This window comes from Rhinopithecus roxellana, chromosome 8, assembly GCF_007565055.1.
Source record: "Rhinopithecus roxellana isolate Shanxi Qingling chromosome 8, ASM756505v1, whole genome shotgun sequence".
Classification (NCBI taxonomy): Eukaryota; Metazoa; Chordata; class Mammalia; order Primates; family Cercopithecidae; genus Rhinopithecus; species Rhinopithecus roxellana.
Genome location: NC_044556.1, coordinates 20392821 through 20415630, shown reverse-complemented (window position 1 = coordinate 20415630; position 22810 = coordinate 20392821). Strand labels below are relative to the sequence as shown.

General features: G+C 39.5%; 2 protein-coding genes across 4 annotated transcripts in view; one reads left to right on the top strand and one right to left on the bottom strand.

Annotated features, from left to right (window-relative positions):
• Positions 1-2995: 2995 nt before the first annotated feature.
• LOC115899046 (putative RNA polymerase II subunit B1 CTD phosphatase RPAP2) lies at positions 2996-10508 on the bottom strand. Its single transcript, XM_030935171.1, has 5 exons — positions 10440-10508; positions 7693-7791; positions 7419-7484; positions 4461-4549; positions 2996-3545 (listed from the first exon to the last, which is right to left on the bottom strand). Exons 1-5 carry the CDS (start codon positions 10446-10448, stop codon positions 3494-3496), a joined length of 315 nt encoding a protein of 104 aa, XP_030791031.1. The 5' UTR covers positions 10449-10508; the 3' UTR covers positions 2996-3493.
• A 3141-nt stretch (positions 10509-13649) lies between these two features.
• Positions 13650-22810, top strand: part of GLMN (glomulin, FKBP associated protein) — a 60099-nt gene continuing 50938 nt past the window's right edge. For all 3 annotated transcript variants that reach the window (XR_004058872.1, XM_030936492.1, XM_010370364.2), the window contains exons 1-3: positions 13650-13724; positions 14605-14673; positions 15099-15224. Coding sequence is in view for 2 of the 3 variants with exons in the window: in XM_030936492.1 (XP_030792352.1) it covers positions 14635-14673; positions 15099-15224 (165 nt within the window). In the remaining variant the exon portion in view is untranslated. The remainder of the gene's footprint in view (positions 13725-14604; positions 14674-15098; positions 15225-22810) is intronic.

Genomic DNA, 22810 nt, shown 5'->3' with positions numbered 1-22810 from the left:
CAGACACTGGGAAACAAAATCCACGATTGCTTTATTGCTTTAGTATAGTGGTGATCTGGAACCAAACCTCCAAGATATGCCTGTACTTACTGGCTTTCACAATAATGTAAGAAAGACCAAATTAGGTCAAATTCAATATTCTGTTTCCAAATGGTGTGTAAGGTCATGGCATCCTCAGTGATGCCAAGTTCAAATTGTTCAGGACATGCTCTAAAACATCCCTGGTTTTTCTTCATAATTTAAAAGCTTTGATCTATATTTTATCAGCCTTCACTTTTACAGACTAAAGAGATCAAATTATTAAAGTCAGTAACTTTATTCAAAATTCTTAAGACAGACCTTTCTATAAGGTAGTATAAGTTTCTCTAGTCTTAAGCAGATAATTTTAATTTTCATCATTTTAATAAATATTTCCTTATGTAGAAAACTTTCTTTACAGTAGCAATGACTAATGACACAGTTGGCTTAGAACTGTAAATCATTAGAACCAAAGGGAACTCAGAAGTTAAATGCAACCTTTTCCTTTTACAAATGAGGAAACTGAGACTTAGTGTTGAGAAGCGGGTTTCCTATGGTAAACAACCAAAAACCTGAGCTTAAAACACAACTGCAGATCAACCAACAATTAAGTACTGCTAGTGTAGCAACTAACATCAACAAAACAGTGCTCTTCAAACTGCAGATCAGGACCAATCAATTAAGTAGGTTGCTGCTAGTGTTTTAAAAAAGCAACAGAGTAGAAAATATCAGAGGCATTTCATGTAGTAAGGATAATACTGTTTCACAGAAGTTTTGTTTTAGTTTCAGTTATACGCATATATGAGATCATAATGTAAAATGCACTTAGTGGTCGAAAGTTTGGAAGTCATTGCAAGAAGATACCTAATCTTTTGGGTGAATTTAACAATTTATTCTTAGTCTCATTCTGTCGCCCAGGCTGGAGTGCAATGGTGTGATCTTGGCTCACTGCAACCTCTGCCTCCTGGGTTCAAGCGATTCTCCTTACTCAGCCTCCCAAGTAGCTGGGGCTACAGGCGTGTTCCAGCACTCCTGTCTAATTTTTGTATTTTTAGTAGAGATGGGGTTTTGTCATGTTGGCCAGGCTGATCTTGAACTCCTGACCTCAGGTGATCCACCAGTCTTGGCCTCCCAAAGCTAGAATTATGGGCTTGAGTCACCACGCCTGGCCATAAAAATTTTTATTATTTTAAAATTATGATTATTAAAATTACTATTATGATGCAATTTATTATTTATCATGACTCACTGTAAGCTAATAAAAATATCTCTGCATTAAATACTACATGCCACCATTTACAAGAAGCAATTTTTTCCTCCCTAAAGGAAGACTGGCTCAGGATATTGTATCCCATACCACATGTGAACAGACTTTCTTTAAAATACCACATTTCTGTAGAGCTTACATGTGCAGTAGCCAGACAAGCTTTTAAAAATATCAAATTCTAGAATTCTGATCCTTAGCACAGGTAAAAAGATGTCTCTGAAAAAACAGTGACCTCTAGTGGATTAATTAAATAGCATGGACATAATCCCTGCCCCTAAGAATTTGGAAATTAAGGTAACACAAATGCACCCAGATATAAAGATATTGATACGGTTATACACTGACAAGTGTTATATATAATTAAGGGCTATAGTTATGCTATACAATGAGGCAGATGCATATATATAGATTATTCACTGTTCCTTCTAATCAAGTGGAATATAACAAATAGAATCCTGGTCTCATACAGATCACTAGTTTAAGAAATACACTTAATGAACGGGTTGGATTAAATCTCTCTAAGAACCCTTTTAGCTCTTTAATTATGATTCTTTCTTAATTCATTTTGTACATCAATATCAGATTAAATTCTGCTCAAAAACATTTGATGGCTCCCCAGTACTTGAGGGTTTACCACACTCAGTCTGGCCCTTTGTTATTTATCTATTGCTATCTTCTCGTTTCCCAAATTTCAAGTCAGCCAATGTTCAATATCCCAACCCATTCCCACAGGTTTATTTTCTCACTTTTGCTCACAGTTTCTCATTATGCAATGTCCTAACCTTGCTCATTTATAGGCCAGGTCCCCATTAAAGTCAACACAAATGTGTTTAATTCATGTTCTGCCATCCAGTGATTGTTAAATTCACAGGCTGGGTTTTATACTTGTATGTATGTGTATAGCCTGCCAGGTACTAAGCACTTACTGCACAATTTGAATATAAATTAAGTTGATTCATTTAGATTAGGGAAACAAAGGCTTTTTTTTTTTTTTTTTTTTTTTGAGATAGAGTCTCGCTCTGTCACCAGGCTGGAGTGCAATGGCAGGATCTCGGCTCACTGCAACCTCTGCCTCCCAGGTTCAAGCAATTCTCCTACCTCAACCTCCTGAGTAGCTGGGACTACAGGCACGCGTCACCATGCCCAGCTAATTTTTGTATTTTAGTAGAGACGGGTTTCACCACGTTGGCCAGGATGGTTTTGATCTCTTGACCTCGTGATCTGCCCGCCTCAGCCTCCCAAAGTGCTGGGATTACAGGCATGAGCCACCGTGCCCGGCACAAAGGACATTTTCATCTTTCTTTTTTAGTGAGGTAGTGAAGGGTATATAGCTAAGGTAGAATTTCAAGAACTGCAAATTAAAGTGAAAGGGCTTCAAGTTTTGGGGAAAAGTGAGCATTCTGAATATAGGACGGTAAGATTTTAGGAAAACGTTAGAGGAAGACCTGTTTTACTTCATTTTATTTATTTATTTAATTTTTGAGAGTCTCACCCTGTGGCCCAGGCTAGAGTTCAGCAACATGATCTTGGCTCACTGCAACCTCCGCCTCCCGGGTTCAAGTGATTCTCCTGCCTCAGCCTCCCGAGTAGCTGGGATTACAAATGCCCGCCACCACACCCAATTAAATTTTGTATTTTTAGTAGAGACGGGGTATCACCATATTGGCCAGGCTGGTCTCAAACTCCTAAGCTCAAGTTATCCGCCCACCTTGACCTCCCAAAGTGTTGAGATTACAGGCATGAACCACTACACCAGGCTGGAAGACTTGTTTAAATTAGCTAAAGGAAGTACCAATACCTATGCTTGAAGAAAACAGAGATGGCAGGAAAGGTAGTTTGGTAAGTGGTTTTGAAGCAGTTGAGGTAGATAATGAGGATGGCACAAAGGGTTAAATTTAAGATGTAGAGAAAATCTCTTTGGAAGAAAAGTTAAGGATAACTTGAGGAAACACTGGTTTCAGTGGGGAATAAAATATGTTGCTCTCAGAGGACTGGGGAAGTAATGGGTAGCTCTAGTGACAGAAATATTAAGAAAGGAGAAAAAGAATAAGTAAAAAATACTCTTAGCTTCCCAGTCATGTTGAACAATGCCAATCTTTTATTTTCCCAACAAGAAAGCTGACAGGCTGGTGGTGAAATGATGAACAATTTAGTCTTCATTACGTTTAACCCAATTATCAAGGGCCACAGTGTCACGTTTTCCATATCCTAAACCACACAGGATTGGATTGGCAGGCAGAGGTGTGTGCCATCACACGTGCTGTCATCAGCATAAATGATGTTATTTGAATTGAGAGTGGTATTATATCGCCTTACGCATTAGAAAAGACTTCAAGGTTTTCAGCTTTTTTTTTTTTTTTTTTTTTGAGTCAGAGCTTTCTAGTTAACCTGCATCTCATTATGTTTAGGCCATTAGTTTATTTGGCATAGTTCCTATCTTACGACAAGTAACACTGCCTTGTGTTGTTATGATATACTCTTTCAAATACGCATTTATTTTGGGCATTATCTCATTAAGCCTTTGATTGGAATTTCTAGGCAATGCAGTTTAATTACCGTAACAATAACTTGTTACCTTTATATTATCATGCCATTTCACCCTCAATAATAAAATTTTCTTGACTTTACCACCTAGTAAAACATTGCAAGTATTTAAATCATTTTCCAAGAGGCTAAACTCCAGCATTGCCCGTAAACTTTTTGTACAAAAAAAATTACTTTTTAATTGTCTGTCTTTAAATTGATAAAACAGTGTACTGATTTTTATAAAGAGTAAATGACTCTGAACTTTTTAACCTTCCTCACAGCAGAGTTCACTTGGATCCTAAGACCCAGTAACTTCTGAAAAAATTTAACATTCTTCCTCCAGGATTATCATATTAACAGGATTCACAGATATAACTAGCATCACAGGGCACCGGAGTTAAAGTTCTGATTTAGCAATTAAAGCTAAAACAACAAACAAATAACATTTGTATGTATGCATTTTCTGATTTTAAGTGTAAAATCCTCAATAGCTATGCTTAAAATATAACCATTTCCCCATAATTAAAGTGTATAAAATGGTCACTTTTTACAGAAAACTAGACCTACTCTCAGCTAATCTCAAAAAGCAGAAACAAATTATTAGAACAGAATATATGAACAAATGTGTATACACAATGACTTAAATTACCTCTCTTCTTCTCGAACCCATACTGGAGTTTTGGGAATTTGTGCTTCAAAAAACTTAGATGCTTGGTAACAAAAATTGCTGCAAAAAGACTGAAAAGAACATTATAAATCCAGTTTTTTTCTTATTGTGAAACATTACCTACATACAGTTGAGAGTATAAAACATAAATGTATAGTTCAAAGAATAAAATGGAAACCTATAGATCTACCACCCAAAGTAAGACATAACATACTGAACCTTTGAAGGCCTCTATGTGCCTTCCCAACTGCATCGCCCTCCACGTTCCCCAGAAGCACTATCATAAATTTGATGTTAATCATTCCCTCATTTCTCTTCACTTTTAGCACCTGTGTACATATCTCTATTAAAAAATATTCAGTTTTGCCTATTTTTAAACATTTTTTTGAATGGAATAATACTGTTATACATTCTTATCTTACTTCATTCACTTATTAAATTTTTTTTTTTTTTTTTAGGGACAGGGTCTCATTCACTGTAGCCTCAAACTCCTGGGCTCAAACAATCCTCCAGTCTCAGCCTCTTGAGTAGCTTGGACTACAGGCATGCCACCACACTCGGCTATTTTATTTTTTGTGGAGATGGGGTCTCGATTTGTTGCCCAGGCCGGTCTCAATCTTCTCTCCCTGACCTCCCAAAGTGCTAGAATTATAGGTGTGAGCCACCGTACCTTGCTATTTTTTGTTTTTAAAATTATGTTTTTAAGATTCATTCAAGTAGTTGTAGCTTATTAATTTTCACTGTGTACTACATTCCATTGTGTTAGTGTATTACACTTTACCATTTATAGACAGTTGAGTTGTTTTTAATTTTTTTGCTATCACTACAATGTTACTATAAACTTTTTTGCAATTAAAAAATGTTTAAAATTGTGGTAAAATATACATCATATAAAATTTATCATCATAACCATTTTTAAGTGTACAGCACAGTGGCATTAAGTGCCTTCACACTGTTGTGCAACTATTACCACCATTCATCTTTAGAACTCGTTTTATCTTACAAAACTGAAACCCTGTACACTAACTTACCATTCCCACCTCTCTTAATGATCATTCTACTTTCTGTCTCTAGTAATTTGACTTCTCTAAGTACCTCATGTAAGTGAAAGCATATAGTATTTGTCCTTTTGTGCTGGCTTATTTCACTTAGCATATTATTTTCAAGGTTCATCTACCTTGTAGCATGTGTCAGAATTTCTTTCCTTTTTTTAAGGCTAATATTCCATTGTGTGTATATACCACTGTTTATCCAGCTATAAACATTTTTATACATACATGCTGGTGCACATGTGTAATAATTTTATTAGGGTTTATACCAAGAAATAGAAAGGCTTAATTACAGAGAATGTGCAAAGACTTCACCAGACAAATGCCAAACCCTTTCTCAAAAAGGTTGCACCAATTTTGATTCCCACTAGTTGCAAAAAGATTTCCTAATATTGGCTATTTTGTGGGCTGTGAAAACATAACTCAGTGTGTTTTTATTTGCTCTCTCTGATGACTGATAACACTGAGCATCTTTTCATATGTTTATTAGCCATTCAAGTTCCTGGTGTACATTTTTCTATTAGTCTGTCTTTTTCTTATAGATCATATATTCTAGATATGATTCTATGGCCAGTTACATGAAATAACAACATTCTGCTTTGTGGCTTCTCTTTTCATTCTTTTTTTTGAAACTTCTGATGAACAAAAATTTAACATTTTAATATAGAAATGTTTATCAGTTTCTCCTCTTTGGCCCAAAATTTTCCATCTTATTTTATAAAGTCTCTCTACCTCAAGTTTATATCTTCCCATATTGTTTTTTTTTCTTTTTTTTTTTTTTTTTTTTGAGATGGAGTCTCGCTCTGTTGCCCAGGCCAGAGTGCAGTGGTGCAATCCTGGTTCACTGCAAGCTCCGCCTCCCAGGTTCATGCCATTCTCCTGCCTCAGCCTCCTGAGTAGCTGGGACTACAGGAGCCCGCCACCACGCCTGGCTAATTTTTTGTATTTTTTAGTACAGGTGGGGTTTCACCGTGTTACCCAGGATGGTCTCCATCTCCTGACCTCATGATCCGCCCGCCTCAGCCTCCCAAAGTGGTGGGATTACAGGCTTGAGCCATGGCACCCAGCCTATTGTCTTTTTTTTTTTTTTTTTTTGAAGACAGTGCCTTGCTCTTGTTGCCCAGGCTGGAGTGCAGTGGCATGATCTTGGCTCACTGTAACCTCTGCCTCCCAGGTTCAAGTGATTCATGTGTCTCAGCTTCCTGAGTAGCTGGGACTACAGGTGCGTACCACCACATTTGGCTGGTTTTTGTACTTTACTTTGTAGAGACAGGGTTTTGCCATTGCCCAGGCTGGCCTCCAACTCCTTGAGCTCAGGTAATCTGCCCACCTTGGCCTCCCAAAGTGCTAGGATTACAGGTGTGAGCCACCATGCCCGGCCTCTCCCATAGTGTCTTCAAAAAGAATCTACCTTTTACATTTATGTCTTTAATCTACCTAAAATTGATCTGTGTATACAGACTGAGATAGGCATCAATTTTCATTTTTTTCTATTTGCATAACTAATTGTGCCAGTATAATTTATTGAAAAACCCATCCTTTCTCTACTGATCTACAATACTCCTGCTGTCATATACAAGTGTCTACATATGTGTTAGTCTGTTACTGACTCTCTATTCTGTTCCATGATTTATTTGCCTAGATTTGTGTCACTATGCACTTTTAACTTTTAAATGTTCAAGTCTCAATTGAAGCTTAAGCAAAACAATTAATACCTTTGACATAAAATAAAACCAAACTTTTAACACCACCATTTTCTAACCAGTAAGATTTTAAACAGTTTCTTTTAGAATCCCATTTAATATCATTAAAAATTAATTGCCATTCCTTGTTAGGATAGTTTAGTAAAGAAAAAAAAATTAATTGACACGATGAAAGCCTTTAAACTCACCTTTCTTTCAGTAATATCATAGACTTTATTGGTCTTGGTAGAAATTTTATATTTCTGTTTTGGTACCTAAAGAAAGAAAGTACAGCTTACAAAAGAATCCAAATAATAAACATGAAACTTACATTATAAGATTAAGTAATCTACATATCATATCATTGGCCAATCCATGCCTTTAGTTCATGACCTTTGGTTTCATTTCTTATTCTTACAACAAAAGTATTTTGCTAAATGAAAAATAAAAGCCCATATTTAAGAAAAAAAATGAGTTACTTACAATTCCCAGCTTCTTCTGACATAAAGGATAACCACAGAGTTTGACAATAGAACGTTCATCCACGACATCGCTGTAGTGAGCAGGTGTAATGAACTTCCCCTAAAATGAAATGAGAGGGTTATTTCCTCCTAGTTTAATAGAAAAGTTCATTTATCAGCTCTGTAAGCCTCATCAATCTTATCTGAAAACACAGGGATAGCAATAGTACCTCCCTCATAAGTTAGAGGTTAGAATTAGAGGAGAAAATAAAGCAAAATCACTTACAGAAGTGCTCAACATACAGTAAGCATTCAAAAAAAGTTGTTATTAAAAAAATGTCTGCCACAGTGGTCTCTGCATCTTTGTAGATTATATATTTAAGTGAAATAATTCTGAGGCATGAGGAAGAAGTGATGCTATAGCTATACACAAGCTAAATGACAACAGTATCTTTTATTTTTTAAAAAAATTATTTAAAAAATTAACTAAATCAGAAAATAATACAATTTTACCTATTTTTTAAAGCATAATCTTTAACAACAATGTATTTCAAAAGTGTCATTGTGACTCCTGAACAGTTTGTGCAAAATTTTCCCACTTCTGAAAAATCTGTACAGAGTGGTGAGGTGATAGTTGTAAGCTAACATCAAATAGTTTCCTTTGACATCTTCATGTTCAAATAATCTTGATTCTTGTTCTTAACTTTGAGATCTTTTAACAAGTTTTTCTGTTTTCACAGGGACTGAAATACTTTTTATTGAGTGATATAAGTTTTATGTTTCAAACGAAGCATATTTGCTTTTGTCTTTTCTGGTGTCATCATATATGCCGATACTGATGCAGTTACCTGTGTCAATAAAAATATGAATTGTCATGTTCATATATTCCTGTTTAGAAAAAGATCTATGAACTATACTAAGAAGTGTTTTTGTAATAGAAGCTTGAGTTTTCATTTGCCCTCTTAAGGATTATGATAATATAAAAGAAATTTCCATTCAAAATTTTAATGTAGTGAAGCTGTTTAAAAATTTTTTATTCTCGGTGGGGCACAGTGGCTCAAGCCTGTAATCCAAGCACTCTGGGAGGCCGAGACGGGTGGATCATGAGGTCAGGAGATCGAGACCATCCTGGCTAACAAGGTGAAACCCGTCTCTACTAAAAAATACAAAAAACTAGCCGGGCGAGGTGGCGGGGCGCCTGTAGTCCCAGCTACTCAGGAGGCTGAGGCAGGAGAATGGCATGAACCCGGGGAGGCAGAGCTTGCAGTGAGCTGAGATCCGGCCACAGCACTCCAGCCTTGGGCGACAGAGCAAGACTCCGTCTCAAAAAAAAAAAAAAAAAAAATTTTTTTTATTCTCAAATTTTTATTTAGACAGGGTCTCACTGTGTTGTCCAGACTGGTCTCAAACTCCTGGGCTCAAGCGATCCTACTGCCTTGGCTTCCCAAAGTGCTGGGATTACAGGCATGAGCCATCCTGCTTGGCCTAAAAAAATTTAATGTGGGACGGGTGTGGTGGCTCATGCCTGCAAGCCCGGCACTTTGGGAGGCCGAGGAGGACGGATCACGAGATCAGGAGATTGAGACCATCCTGGCTAACACGGTGAAACCTCATCTCTACCAAAAATACAAAAAATTTAGCCGGGCATGATGATGGGTTCCTGTAGGTCCAGCTACTCGGGAGGCTGAGGCAGGAGAACGGCTATGAACCTGGGAGGCAGAGCTTGCAGAGCCTGCACTCCAGACTGGGCAACAGATTCCATCTCAAAAAAAAAAAAAAAAAATTTAATGTGGAATTTAATTGTTTTATGTTAAGTCATAAATGATCTGTATTTCAGGTTTTTGAAATATGAAAATTGATGAAATTACATTGACAAAAATAATATTCTTCTGTTACTTAAAATAATACAACACAGAATATAGAAATCTGGAATTGCAATCACAGAACAAACTGAAGAAAATCAAGTGGTATTAGCAGACTGGTTAAAAGAACTATGACTAAGGGCAAAATATACTTGCTTTTTCTTTTTTCTTTTCTCCCCCATCCTCATTTTTCTTTTTTTCCATTTATTATTTATTTATTTGTTTGAGACAGATTCTAGCTCTTGTTGCCCAGGCTGGAGTGCAGTGGCGTGATCTCAGCTCATTGCAACCTCTGCCTCCTGAGTTCAAGTGATTCTCATGTCTCAGCCTCCCGAGCAGCTGGGATTACAGGCATGAGCCACACCTGCCTAATTTTGTATTTTTAGTAGAAACGGGGTTTCACCATGTTGGCTAGGCTGGTCCCAAACTCCTGACCTCAAGTGATCCGACCACCTTGGCCTCCCAAAGTGCTGGGATTACAGGCATAAACCATTGTGCCTGGCCTCTTTTTGCTTTTTAATTGACAATAATAATTGTATATATTTGTGGGGTAGTAGGTGATGTTTTAACACATGTATATATTACCAAATCAGGCTAATTAACATATCTATCACCTCACATATTTATCCTTTGTGGTGAGAATATTTGAAATCCACTCTTAATATTTTGAAATATACATTACCTGTCATCACCTGTTATGTACTTGTTATTTTCATTAGTGCATTTTAAAGTCATTATACAAGGAATGCATGATAGTTGTTTATTTTAAAATGCATGAATTATATAGACTGTTATCTGCATCTAATGACTGAGAACAAATTCAAAGATTTTAATGATGCAAAGAAGTTTCATGTTGCACAGATTTAAAGATGTTATACTACAAAACTAATAATTTGTCAACACATACACACTCCATTAGGAACTCTTCTGTAATATTCTCTTCTAAAAGCTGTTCAACAATATGTAGAGCTTTTCTTTCAATTCAATCTTCTTTCTCACAGCTGCTTCTAGTTCTGCTTTCCTAAAATTTGAAAGAGAAAGTTAATCTACTTATAAGCTTAATGTCCAATATTCCATTTTTTTAAAATACAACACTAACCTAACTCACTATTTTGCCACTTAAATTTAAACGTATTTAAAAAATTTTTTTTGAATAAAAATATTTATTTCTTTTAGTTGTAGAGACAAGGTCTCACTATGTTGCTTAGATGGGTCTCAAGCTCCTGGCCTCAAGTAATACTCCCACCTCAGCCTCCAAAGTGCTGGGATCACCGGCATGAGCCACCATATCTGGCCCAAATTTCTATTTTCTTTTTTTTTTTTTTTTGAGACGGAGTCTGGCTCTGTCACCCAGGCTGGAGTGCAGTGGCCGGATCTCAGCTCACTGCAAGCTCCGCCTCCCAGGTTCATGCCATTCCCCTGCCTCAGCCTCCCGAGTAGCTGGGACTACAGGCGCCCGCCACCTCGCCCGGCTAGTTTTTTGTATTTTTTAGTTGAGACGGGGTTTCACCGTGTTAGCCAGGATGGTCTCGATCTCCTGACCTCGTGATCCACCCGTCTCGGCCTCCCAAAGTGCTGGGATTACAGGCTTGAGCCACCGCGCCCGGCCCCAAATTCTATTTTCTAATGCTGTTACTTTTGATCCAATACTTTTCAAAAAGGAAACAAGCTACTTTTGCACTGCACACACAGAAGTCTTTATATACTCTTTGTCTGGTTAATGTCTACTTAGCATGCAGGTCTCAGCATAAGGCTTTCCCTGAAAACTCACAACTAACCTCCCTGCCACCCACTTCCAACTAAATTAGACTTGATTATTCCTTCTTGTAACATCACAGCCTTTTCCTTCATAGTGCTTATCACAATTTGTAATTATGTGTTTATGTTAATTAACTAATTATTATTTATTTCTCTGTTCCACTAGACAAGAATTGTGTCTATTCTGTTCACCATATCTTCAGAGCCTAACACAGGTCTGGCATATCTTATACTCAGTAAATAATTTTTGAAAGAATGAGTAAATTAAGACCAAAGTCAATATTAAGATTAATAAGTCTTCACAAAATGAAAATCATAGCTACATATACTTTTAATACCCTTCACATTCTATTCCTCTTCTAAAACTTTGTGTGATATGTGGTAATATCTTGCCTTTTGAGAACCAGAACTAGTACAAGACAGCTTTTTTTCTTTTTTTGAGACAGAGTCTCACTCTGTTGCCCAGGCTGGAGTGCAGTGGTGCGATCTCAGCTCACTGCAAGCTCCATCTCCCGGGTTCACGCCATTCTCCTGCCTCAGCCTACCAAGTAGCTGGGCCTACAGGGGCCTGCCACCACGCCTGGCTAAGTTTTTGTATTTTTAGTAGAGATGGGGTTTCACCGTGTTAGCCAGGATGGTCTCGATCTCCTGACCTCGTAATCCACCCGCCTCGGCCTCCCAAAGTGCTGGGATTACAGACATGAGCCCACCGTGCCCGGCCAGGACAGCTTTTTGATGAAAATCTGGACTTGATGTAACAAAGAACAGAAAAAGTTTCTTGGAGTAACAGAGAAACTTGGAGAGTGAGTCTCTGGCATATAAAGCAATAAAAGGGGAGTGTACCTGAAGTGGTGAAAAACAAACACCTTCTATAGACACTCACGCCTTCACTAGCAGTCTGAGTGCTTAGCTTGGTTTCTTAAAGCCTGGAGTAGAGGAATGTTAACAGTCTATGTGAGAATTTATAGGCCTTCCCAGATCTTTCCCTTCCCTCTCATGATAGTTTTCTCTAAAAAAACAAAAAAGGTGACTATTAGTTTTAAAATTGGTACAAGTAATATGAGATAAGTAGATATGCCAATGTAGTTGTCCATGTAGCTGTCATACCTTTTAGAAGCATCTCTTGTTTCAAAGTAGTTGTCTGTTTAGTACCTACAACAAAATAGTCATGTGCCACATAATGACATTTTGTCAACGACGGACAGCATACAGACAGCGGTCTCATAAGACTAAAATACTGTATTTTTACTGTACCTTTTCTATGTTTAGATATACAATTGCCTACAATACTTAGTACAGTAACATGCTGTGCAGGTTTGCAGCCTGGGAGCAATAGGCTGTATCATATAGCCTAGTGTGTAAGTAGGCTATACCATCTAAGTTTGTGTAAGTGCACTCTGTGATGGTCACACAAGGATGAAATTGCTTAACAACGCATTTCTCAAAATGCATCCCTGCAGTTAAGCTACACATCGTGGCAGTAGGTCAGGCCTATACAAACACATTAGGTACAAGATAGATTCCTACACAAATAACAAACTAGACCAACTTTTCTTCTTTTCCACATATTTTATGTCCAATCGTGTGTAAATCAAAATGAAATAGGAAGGGAAAGCAATTTGTTTTGCAAATTGATTACTGTTTAATTTTCTTGGTTAAAATGTATCTTTGGGGATTGAATTTTCTTCTGTATCATAGTTGCTTAATTAACCATTCCTGAAAATCTGAGATCTGGGTACTTTTTAGGGAAACCTCTCTCTCCGTCTGCCAAACGTCCTCTCTGGGAGAAGAGGGGAGTCCGGCACCTCAAAGAACCGGGCACCCAAGCAGTCTGGAAAGGAGGACCGGTCCTAGGTTCAAGACCAGCTGCCAACGCTGCCCTAGTCACTTGCCCCGAAATCCCGGGGACCCCAGGCCTGGGTTCCCGGCGCCTCCACTGTACTTTCTCTCAGAGGCTGGGGCCACGGCCCGCGCGAGGGAAATCCTGCAACACTGACGTCAAGGGTGAGGGGCCGGCCAGGAGATCTTTCGCAGGGGGAGCGGACGGCGGTGGGAAGTTTTCGGCCTTCTCTACCTGGGAGAACCCCTCCCCTGAAGCTGCCTTTCAGGAGCGCCCGCGCGCTTCGGTCTAGAAACTGGAGATCGCGGTCCAGCTTTCAGGGTCCCAAAGTGGGAAGACATCCTTGCTCCTACCTGCGGCTTTTCGAGAGCGGCGAGGAGCCCCGGCCTTGCGGCCGGCAGAACCGGCCCAGTACAGTCCGCCATGGGGGAGAGTAGTCTGCGGGACCGGGACTAGCTCCGGCGTCTTGCCCCTAGGCCCCGCCTTCCTACGCGTAGCGCGAGGCGGACCCCGCTGGCGTGGGGCGGGGCCAGAAGAGCGGGCTAAGTGGCCGGAGGAGGTGGCGGCGGCTGGGAGAGGCGAGAGGTCTGGCCGGTAAGTGGAGTCGTGGAGAGGTTCGGGGTGGCCAGGGCTAGCGGTTGGCTGTGAGCCGCGGCGGACTTGGTGCCGCGGGCCGAATAGGCCACGCGAGGTGGTGGAGCCTGCACACCTAGGCGAGCAGGAATCGGAAGACATGGCTTCCTCTGATGCCGCCCGCACGCGCGCTGGGGTGTTATTCGCCTTATAGCGCGCTGCGCTGAGAACCGGGCTGACCCGCGCCCCTACTGAGGGTTTGGGGCCGAGCCTTGCCTCCGGGAGAAGCGATGGTCTTCTCCGGAAGGCCGCCGTTGCCTTGTCTCCGTGTGATACAGTGATTTCCCTAGCTGGATTGATCACTTTGGTACTGCAACTCCGAGAAATGGGATGGAGGGCATCTGAATCTTCACCCCCTATAGATAAGCTTGTGTTGCACCCCAGTTTTTGTGAGGTGAGACATTAAAAAATCCCCTAATGATTAGAAAATTTGATTTCAGGTCCACCTTTTGGAATTTTTTTTTCATAAAGAAGTACTTTGCTTTTTAAAAGCCCTTTAGTTCGTATTTGCCTTGCCTCTTGGGACTGCTCGAGAGTTTTTTCTTTTTTTCCTTCAAAATAGCTTTCAAAACTATGCTCCTAGAAAACTTAAAAGATGCAATAAGGGCTTCCAAAAAAAACACTTTATTTTCTTAGACAAACATACTAAGATTCAGTAATAACATTTCAACCTTAGAACTTTACATTTTCTCCTAGCATGCTATTGGACCAAAAAAACACAACAACAAAAACTTTCCATTTTCTTTATTGTATTTACTAATAATTTATCACACTGAAACATAACTTTTGAATACTTAAATGTAATATCACGGATATTTAATAGTGTGTTTTGTATTTGTAGATTTTAGCTTCGAAACTGGGAGAAATAGGAATGGCTGTAGAGGAACTTCAGTCTATAATAAAGAGATGTGTAAGTTTTTTTTAATTTTTGTAAAATTAAATACCTTTCAAAATATGGGAAGGGCACAGATGGTTTTTAATTATATTTGTGGTCACTCAAATTGTTTATCTTCTTTAATCCTTGCTTTTTTTGACCTGTAAAGAACGTGAGTGGGGGAGGCAGATTGGATTATTTCTCCAGGTGACATGCTTATCTAAATGACCTTTTACATTTTAATCCTGATCCTTTTCATAGGTTTCACTGGTACAGTAGATTTCAAGGTCATTTATTAAAGTATTTATTAGGGTAATCCTAATTTTGATACATGTGTTATTTACGTTACATTTATCTCGAATTTAAACAGATTTCCTTTTTTCATAGATAAGAAGTTACTGTATTTAATTTTTATTTGCATACACATTTGTTCTTTTGTTTTTTGGGGTTTTTTTTGCCAGCAAATCCTAGAAGAGCAAGACTTTAAAGAAGAAGATTTTGGCCTATTTCAGTTAGCTGGGCAAAGATGCATAGAAGAAGGGCACATAGACCAGCTATTAGAAATTATTCAAAATGAAAAGAACAAGGTACGTACAATCTTGGTGTTTACTTTTCAGTCTTGGGAAGAGAATAATCACATGATGCTATTCATCCAGTCATTTATCCATCAAACATTTAAGAATCTACTTAAATTTTCACTGTAAGGAACTGAAGACAAAAAAAGAATTAGAAATATTCAGGTCGGGTGTAGTGGCTCACGCTTGTAATCCCAGCACTGTGGGAGGCCGAGGCAGGCAGATCACTTGAGTCCAGGAGTTTGAGACTAGCCCGGGCGACAGAGTAAGGCCATCTCAGAAAAAAAGAAAAGAAACAGTCATATACTTGAAGGTACTTACAATCTGGTCAAACAGATAAACATGTAAACAACTAACAATAATGAGGCAAAATAAATAAAATAAGCGCTATAGTTGAAGTAAAGAGTTTTTAGAAGAAACAATTACTTCTGGTTTAGGGAGTCCAAAAATGGTGTTCGGGTTATTAATTTACATTGAAAAATATATCAAGCAGGCTAAATATTCATTTTGGGTGATCAGCCCATTCTCCTCCAGCCAAATGTGTATAGAAAACCAAATTTTAATTAAAGCGGTATTTTATGTGCTTAGAATCAGAACAGGAGGAAAGCTATATGTCATTATGCTAGCCAGTATCATCCAGTTACAATAGTTTGAGAAGTCATCCTCTACAATAGAAAAGGATCTTATTTGTGAATCAGGAATAACTTTTTCCTGGGACACTGTGTTGGCAACACCCTGCCAAATTTTGTGTCTTTGGATACTCCTTATAAGGAAGACTGCTATGGTTTGGTTCTGTGTCCCCACCCAGATCTCACCTTGAATTGTAATAGTCCCTGTGTGTCAAGGGTGGGACCAGGTGGAGGTGATTGAATCAAGGGGGTGGTTTCCCACATGCTTCTCATCATAGTGAGTGAGTTCTCACGAGGTCTGATGGTTTTATAACCATCTGGCATTTCACCTGTTGGCACTCAGCCCCTCTCCTGCTGCCCTGTGAAGAGGTGCCTTCCACCATGGTTGTAAGTTTCCTGAGGCCTCCCTAGCCATGTGGAACTGCATGTCAGTTAAACCTCTTTTCTTTCTAAATTACCCAGGCTTAGGTATTTTTTCATAGAAGCAGCGTGAGAACAGACTAATACAAAGACCATCTTCTTTCTAGGTACACACTCTTTCTTCATTTGCAGTGCTACTTATTTATTAGAAGTTTTCTTTCTTGATATCACAGTGTAGTCGTGTTGACCTGTGTTTCTCTCCAGGGCATCTTGATTGGATTTGGGGGATTCCTAAAACTTTTTAATCATACATTATTATAGCATCTCTTAGTAGTTCAAATGGCTTATACCCTTCTTATTTTTTATTAAAATAATTAGGAGATTTTATTGTTTTTAATATATGTTTATAACTTTGTAACCCCCAATATAATAAATTTTTTGTTTTTTAAACTCTTCTTGATTTTTTTCTAATTGCGTTCTCAGAGGATAACCTTCAAAAGTACTTAGCTTTTAGCTAATAATAAAAAATTAATAACAACTAATATTTATTGAGTATTTACATGTGCCAGATGCTGTCTTTAGTCCTTTACATTTATTAACTTAATTAGTCTCTCCAAAATCTCAGAAAGTAAGTATTCATTTTGACTGAAAGGTTAAATGACTTGCCCAAAAGTAAGTCAGCTTTTATGTAACATCCAAGATTCAGACCTGTGTAGCATGGTTTTGGAGCTCCTAACTACTCTGCTGTACCGCTGGTTAGTGCTGCATGGCGTATGATTTTAGGGTAGAATACAGGGGATTGATTGATTGAGAGGGTGAGGCATCAAAAATGACTGGGTTTCTAGCCTCTAAAAGGATAACATATGATATCGAACAGAAAAAGGCAGCCTAAGTAGAGGGAAAAGTTTACTGAAGGAACAAGTGATTTGACTTTTAGAAAGTTTGAGTTTAAGTACAGCAGTCAATTGGAAAATAGGGTTTTGAGCTTAGTAGATATAGGAATTAAGATGTAGATCTCTGAGACACATATCTGTGAGACTTTATGTAAAGATTGGGTAATTGAAGCATTGAGGGGTGAAAAAAAACAAGAATTTACCTGAGTTCACAGAAAAGGGGCCGAAGAGAAGAGGCCCAAGATCCCATCTTGAGGAATTTAAGAAACAGGTAGAGAGAAGAGGCCTACCAAGGAGATGAGGATCAGCGCCACATCTATGAGGCAGAAGGAAAAGGGAAGTATAAACAAAGTATTTTTCAGGCATTGCATGCCTCAGTGTTTTATTTTTAGCATGCTTCTGAATAGCTAATGGGATAGATTTAAACATTGTGAGGCTTAGTCTTAATAGTTTGAGAATCACCTTTGCAATATGTAGTCAGCTAAATGCAAAGGTTTAGATACTGATAAGACAATGTTCAAAACTGACTACAGGCCAGGCACAGTGGTTCACGACTATAATCCCAGCACTTTGGGAGGCCGAGGCGGGTGGATCACCTGAGGGTCAGGAGTTTGAGACCAGCCTGGCCAACATGGTGAAACCCTGTCTCCACTAAAAATGCAAGAATTAGTCGGGTGTGATGGCGTGCCCCTGTAATCCCAGCTACTCAGGAGACTGAGATAGGAGAATTGCTTGAACCCGGGAGGCGGAGACTGCAGTGAGCCAAGATCGTACCACTGCACTCCGGCCCAGGAAACAGAGTGAGACCCATCTCAACAACAACAAAACTGACTACAATTTAATTTTCTTGCCAGGTGAAAAATCTTATCAAAATTGACCAAGATTTACTATTATCTTCAACTGTAAGAGTGAATTGGGTGTTGCACACCAACGTGGCATATATATGTAACAAACCTGCACGTTGTGCACATGTATCCTAGAACTTAAAGTATAAAAAAAGTCCACTAAATATTAAAAAAAAAGTGAATTAAAGAAAAAAAAGATTTGCTATTTACTGCTTTGTGAGAGACCATTCACATACTATTTATTACAGTATATTGTAATTGTTGTATTGTTAATCTCAATTTATAAATTAAACTTTGTTACAGATATGCATGTATAGTATTTATATATAGCATTTGGTACTATTCATGGTTTCAGGCATCCACTGGGTGTCTTGGAATGTACTCCCTGCAGATAAGTGGGGAGACTACTGTATCCTAAGCTCTATTTTTATTATCTTACAAGACTGGGGTCAATATGAGGTATTATAGGTGTCATTTTGTCTTCTTCCTAGATCAGCTTCCTAGAATTTAAAAAAAATTATAATTTTTCTGGCTACATAGAAGGCATATATATTGATGGGTACATGAGATGTTTTGATACAGACATGCAATGTGTAATAAGCACATCATGGAGAATGGGGTATCCATCCCCTCAAGCATTTATCCTTTGTGTTACAATTCAGTTACACTCAGTTACTTTAAAATGTGCAGTTAGTTATTAACTGTAGTCACCCTGTTGTGCTATCAAATAGTAGGTCTTATTCATTACTGATAACTATTTTTTTTTTTTTTTGGTACCCGTTAGCCATCTTCCCTGCCTCCCACTACTCTTTTCAGCCTCTAGTAACCATCCTTCTACTCTCTGTGTCCGTGAGTTCAGTTGTATGGTTTTTTCACATCCCACAAAAAAGTGAGAACATTCAATGTTTTTCTGTGCCTGACTTCTTTCACTTAACATAATGGTCTACAGTCCCATCCATGTTATTGCAAATGACAAGCTGTCATTCTTTTATGTGGCCGAATAGTACGCCATTGTGTATACGTACCACATTTTCTTTACCCATTCATTTGTTCATGGACACTTAGGTTGCTTCCAAATCTGAGATATTGTAAACAGTGCTGCAATGAATATGGGAGTGCAAATGTCTCTTCAATATAGTGATTTCCTTTCTTTTGGGTATATACCCAGCAGTGGGATTGCTGGATCATATGGTAGCTCTATTTTTGTATTTTTTGAGGAACTGCCAAACTGTTCTTATTAATGGTTGTACTAATTCACATTCCCACCAACAATATATGAGGGTTTCCTTTTCTCCACATCCTTGCCAGCATTTGTTATTGACTGTCTTTTGGATATAAGCCATTTTAACTGGGGTGAGATGATATCCCACTGTAGTTTTGATTTGCATTTCTCTGATGATCATGATGCACACCTTTTCATATGCTTGTTTGCAATTTGTATGCCTTCTTTCAGGGAATGGCTATTCAAATCTTTTGCCAATTTTTTTATTGGATTATTAGTTTTTTTTCCCTTAGTGTTGTTTGAGCTTCTTTTCTATTCTGGTTATTCATCCCGTGTCAGATGGGTTAGATCTGCTTTTTCTTTATTTATCTATTGTTTTGAGATAGGGTCTGTCTCTGTCACCCAGGCTGGTTTGCAGAGGTGTGATCACAGCTCACTGCTACCTCTGCCTCCCAGGCTCAGGCCATCCTCCCACTCATCCTCCCAAGTAGCTGGAACTACAAACGTGTGCCACCAGGCCTATCTAATTTTTGTATTTTGTAGACAGGGTTTGACCATGTTGCCCAGGCTGCTCAAGTGATCCGCCCACCTCAGCCTCCCAAAGTGTTGGGATTACAGGCATGAGCCACCATGCTTTAAAAAAAAAAAAAAAAAAAAAAAAAAAAAAAAAAAAAAAAACAAAGACTGGGCGTGGTGGCTCACGCCTGTAATCCCAGCACTTTGGGAGGCCGAGGTGGGTGGATCGTGCAGTCAGGAGATCCAGACCATCCTGGCTAGCACGGTGAAACCCCATCTCTACTGAAAAAAAAAATACAAAAAATTAGCCGGGCCTGGTGGTGGGCACCTGTAGTCCCAGCTAGTCAGGAGGCTGAGGCAGGAGAATGATGTGAACCCAGGAGGCAGAGCTTGCAGTGAGCTGAGATAGCGCCACTGCACTCCAGCCTGGGCAATAGAGCAAGACTCAGTCTCAAAATAAATAAATAAATAAATAACTTTAAAAAATAGAGACAGGGTCTCACTAGGTTGCCCAGGCTGGTCTCAAACTCCTGGGCTCAAGTGATCCTCCTGCCTCAGCCTCCCAAAGTGCTGGGATTAGCAACATGAGCCACTGCACCCAGCCAGCCACCGTACTTTTAAAGAAGGACTCTAGAATGTAAACTCTAGGAGTGATCTTATCCAGTGTGTTCCTCACTTTATTTCTAATCCCTAGAATATTGTAGTGTAGGCTTGGTAAATACTGATGAGTTAAAGTACAAAGCAGGCCAGAGAAGTGGAATACATTGTTGATGTCACTCACGTCCGTGTGAAGAGACCACCAAACAGGCTTTGTGTGAGCAATAAAGCTTTTTAATCACCTGGGTGCAGGTGGGTTGAGTCCAAAAAGAGAATCAGTGAAGGGAGATAGGGGTGGGGCCGTTTTATAGGATTTGTGTAGTTAAAGGAAAATTACAGTCAAAGGGGGTTGTTCTCTGGCAGGCAGGGGTGGGGGTCACAAGGTGCTCAGTGGGGGAGCTTTTGAGGCAGGATGTGCCAGGAAAAGGAATTTCACAAGACGTCATCAGTTCAGTCAGGAACAGGCCATTTTCACTTCTTTTGTGGTGGAATGTCTTCAGTTAAGGCAGAAACCAGCCATCTGGATGTGTATGTGGTGGCTTAGCTTTGGCTCAGAGGCCTGACATTCCTGTCTTCTTATATTAATAAGAAAAATAAAACAAAATAGTGTTGAAGTGTTGGGGTGGTGAAAATTTTTGTGGGGTGGTATGGAGAGATAATGGGTGATGTTTCTCAGGGCTGCTTCAAGCGGGATTAGGGGCGGCATGGGAACCTAGAGTGGCAGAGATTAAGCTGAAGGAAGATTTTGTGGTAAGAGGCAATATTGTGGGGTTGTTAGGAGGATTTGTCGTATGGAATGATTGGTGATGGCCTGGATGGGGTTTTGTATGAATTGAAAAACTAAACGGAAGACAAAAGGTCCGAATAAGAGAAGGAGAAAAACAGGTATTAAAGGACTAAGAAATGGGATGACCCAGGACATCCAATTAGAGAGTGCCCAAGGAGGTTCAGCATAGCCCTGTCAGCAAAGATTATTTATTTACTTTAAGAGGCAGTTAAGAGTGGGGGATAGCAGCAGGAGATATCAGCTGTGATGGCTTGGAGAAACAGTGTAAACAAGAGCCAGGCATTTAGGAGTAGTTGAGAACGGCGAATAGGAGTATGACTAGACAGAAGATAGTAGGGATGACCAGTTTTTGGGGGCACAATGCAAGTTGGTCTGGTGTCTGGAATGAGACTGGGGCCTAATAAAAAGGAGCGTCTATCCAGGAGCTTAAATGGGCTGTAACCAGTAGCATTCCAAGGACAGGCCCGAATTCTGAGAAGGCAAGTGGTAAAAGTATTGTCCAGTCCTTTTTAAGTTGGTGGCTGAGCTTGGTGAGGTGTGTTTTTAAAAGACCATTAGTCCGTTCTACCTTTCTTGAAGATTGAGGACTGTAAGGGGTGTGAAGGTCTCACTGAATACCAAGAGCCTGAGAAACTGCTTGGGTGATTTGACTAGTGAAGGCTGGTCCATTATCAGACTATATAGAGGTGGGAAGGCTAAACCGAGGAATTATGTCTGACAGAAGGGAAGAAATGACCACGGTGGCCTTTTCAGACCCTGTGGGAAAGGCCTCTACCTATCCAGTGAAAGTGTCTACCCAGACCAAGAGGTATTTTAATTTCCTGACTCCAGGCACGTGAGTAAAGTCAATTTGCCAGTCCTGGGTGCGGGCAAATCCCTAAGCTTGATGTGTAGGAAAGGGAGGGGGCCTGAACAATCCCTGAAGGGTATAATAGAATAGCAGATGGAACACTGAGAAGTGATTTCCTTGAGGATAGATTTCCACAATGGAAAGGAAATGAGAGTTCTAAGAGACAGGCTAGCAGCTTGTAACCTACATGGAAGAGGTTATGAAATGACGACAGAATAGAATGGGCCTGTGAGGCTGGAAGGTGATATTTTCTTTCATCTAAGAACCATTTGCCTTGTGTGGGAAGAGATTGATAGGTGGAAGTTTCAGTGGGGGAGTAGGTGGGAATGACCAATGTGAAGGAGAAAAACTGACCGTCAGGGACAGAAGTTGGAACGCTAGCTGCTTTTTTAGCTAACTTATCAACATAAGCATTGTCCTGAGCAATGGGATCTGATGCCTTTTTGATGGCCCTTGCAGTGAATGACTCCAGCTTCCTTTGGAAGTAAAGCGACTTTGAGAAGCGTTTTTATTAAAGAGGCATTAATGATGGAGGACCATTGCATAGTGAGGAAATCTCTTTCAGCCCATATAACAGCATGGTGGTGTAGGATATGGAAGGCGTATTTAGAGTCAGTATAAATATTGACGCGTAGTCCTTTTGCAAGAGTGAGGGCCCGAGTTAAGGCAACTAGTTCGGCTTGCTGAGAGGTAGTGGAGCGAGGCAGAGTGGTAGCCTCAATGATAGATGTGGAAGATACCATAGCATAGCCTGTCTTTGCTGGTGAGTGGTGATTAGGCCTGGTGGAACTGCCATCAATAAACCAAGTGTGTTCAGGGTGAGGAACAGGAAAGAAGGAAATATGGGGAAATGGGGTAAATGTCAGGTGGATCAGAGAGATACAGTCATGGGGGTCAGG

Coding starts and splice junctions, on each gene's coding strand:
- LOC115899046 (XM_030935171.1), bottom strand. Junction 4,550..7,418: donor ATGATATTACTGAAAGAAAG/GTGAGTTTAAAG, acceptor TGTTCTTTTCAG/TCTTTTTGCAGCAATTTTTG. Junction 3,546..4,460: donor TGGGTTCGAGAAGAAGAGAG/GTAATTTAAGTC, acceptor TGCTGATGACAG/CACGTGTGATGGCACACACC.